The following is a 1,932-nucleotide window of genomic DNA, read 5'->3' as shown; positions in this document are numbered from 1 at the left end:
ACACACACACACACACACACACACACACAACATAGTCATTCAGTGTCACCACTAGACAGTAAACGTGCCCGCCTTCTGTTGTTTTCGGTGGCGCAAAATCATTCGTCACTGGAAATATTTAATGGCGATATATCTTCATGTGTATCTATACTATAAAAGTCTTGAATAAAATTAACATCTTGTGTTTCTTTTGTTTCACTGGTTTTGAATACGAATTCAGTTTGTCAGACGCTGTGGTTTTGTTGTTGTTAGTTCTTATACGATTCTTCATAACGTGCCATAATCATTTTCAAATCACGTTGAAATTGCACAGCTCGTTCAACATTGTTATCATCTGTAAGAAAATGGTTTCCGAATTTATTGGCTATTTGGAGGCCTTCTAGAATTGTATTTGCAGATAGTGGAACCACTTCTTCATCATCATTACTATAAAACTAACGTGGAATCATATACATTCTCTGAAATACTCTCTATAATTTGTTCTTCATTATGAGCTTCGTCAATTGTTAATTCTGCAATATTTTCAATTGTTAATTCTTCAAAACCTTCTCTGCCAATCTGATGGGACAAAGTGAGGATATCAGAATGCAATTCGTTCGTATTTATACTAGATACGAGATTTTCAGGCTTTACATATTCTGACCAAAGTGATTTCCAGCATGCATTTAGGGTGGATGGCTTTAATTTGGTTAAAGCCAAGGCAGCATATTTAACACAATTAATTATAATAATTTTTTTCCGTGCTTGAATGATTGAAAGTGTACCATCTTTCTATAGTTCATCTATAATATATATTCAAATGTTCGTTGGATATAATATGATTTGAATGTTGAAATTATACTATGATCAAGCGGTTGAATCAGCAATGCTGTATTAGGTGGCAAGAATACGGCTTTTACATTTGGGTGTTCCAAATCTGGATGACCGGGTGCATTGTCTATAAGTAAAATGACTTTAAACTCAAGACCCTTATCTTCCATATATCTTCTTACTTCAGGAACAAAGCATTTGTTAAACCATTCAGTAAATATTTCTGCTGATTTTTTATCCATGATTTTTTACTGGCTTTCCAATGAACTAGTAATTTACTTAAGTCTACGCCTTTCATTGCACGCAGACGAACTGCTCGATTAATTAATAACGGTTTTAACAAGCAATCTCCTGAAGCGTTGCCACATAAGAAAAAAGTTACACGGTCTTTAGCTGCTTTAAAATCACTAGCACTTTTCTCTGATTTTGCTATATACGTTCTGTTTGGCATTTTTTCCCAAAAGAGACCAGTTTCATCTGCGTTGAAAACTTGGTCTGAAATGTAACCGACTTCTTCAATTATTTTGGCTAGTTTTGGAAGAAATTCTTCAGCAGCAGTCTTATCTGCCGATGACATTTCACCTCTCATTTTTATATTATGCAGTGCGTGTTTTCGAGGAATTTTGTAAGCCATCCCGTACTTGCAGCAAATTCATCCTACTCTTTATCACTAGACAGTTGTAACGCAATTGATGACTCCAGATTATTAATCTTCTTGTAAAATCGTAATGACATCTGTTTTATGGTTTTACCATCTACTGGTATCCTTTTTTTATTGTTTTCTTCTATTCATATTATTAAAGCTTTCCCCATTTTTTCTTGAATCATGTCTGTTGTATATCACGACGACTTGGCAGATAATTTTGTTCCAGAAGGTACAGATCTTCTAATGGCAGCATCATTCCTTTTGATCGTTCTTATCGTAGCTTTGTTTAGGTAGAAAGTTCTGTCCAAGGACGCTGCACTTTCGCCCTTACGAAGATGGTCTAAAATATTGATCTTGGTCTCCAAAGAAATTGATGCTCTTTTATTTTTTTAGATTTGTCAACCGACATTTTGGAGTAGGTTTTCACTATCACGATCGTAAATAAAAAATATAGCAGAAACACGCGACACGTCTTT

General features: G+C 34.8%; 1 protein-coding gene across 1 annotated transcript in view; it reads right to left on the bottom strand.

The window, feature by feature from the left end:
• LOC106873274 (uncharacterized) overlaps nucleotides 1–1,444 on the bottom strand; it is a 6,079-nt gene extending 4,635 nt beyond the window's left edge. Inside the window, exons 1-2 of the mRNA XM_014920568.1 lie at nucleotides 1,193–1,444; nucleotides 440–558 (exon numbers count right to left, since the gene is read on the bottom strand). Coding sequence (XP_014776054.1) covers nucleotides 440–558; nucleotides 1,193–1,444 — 371 coding nt within the window. The remainder of the gene's footprint in view (nucleotides 1–439; nucleotides 559–1,192) is intronic.
• Nucleotides 1,445–1,932: the final 488 nt, after the last annotated feature.

The sequence above is a fragment of the Octopus bimaculoides genome, chromosome 1 (genome assembly GCF_001194135.2).
Source record: "Octopus bimaculoides isolate UCB-OBI-ISO-001 chromosome 1, ASM119413v2, whole genome shotgun sequence".
NCBI lineage: Eukaryota > Metazoa > Mollusca > Cephalopoda > Octopoda > Octopodidae > Octopus > Octopus bimaculoides.
The sequence above is the reverse complement of the archived record's forward strand: the minus strand, read 5'-3'. Positions and strand labels throughout refer to the sequence as shown.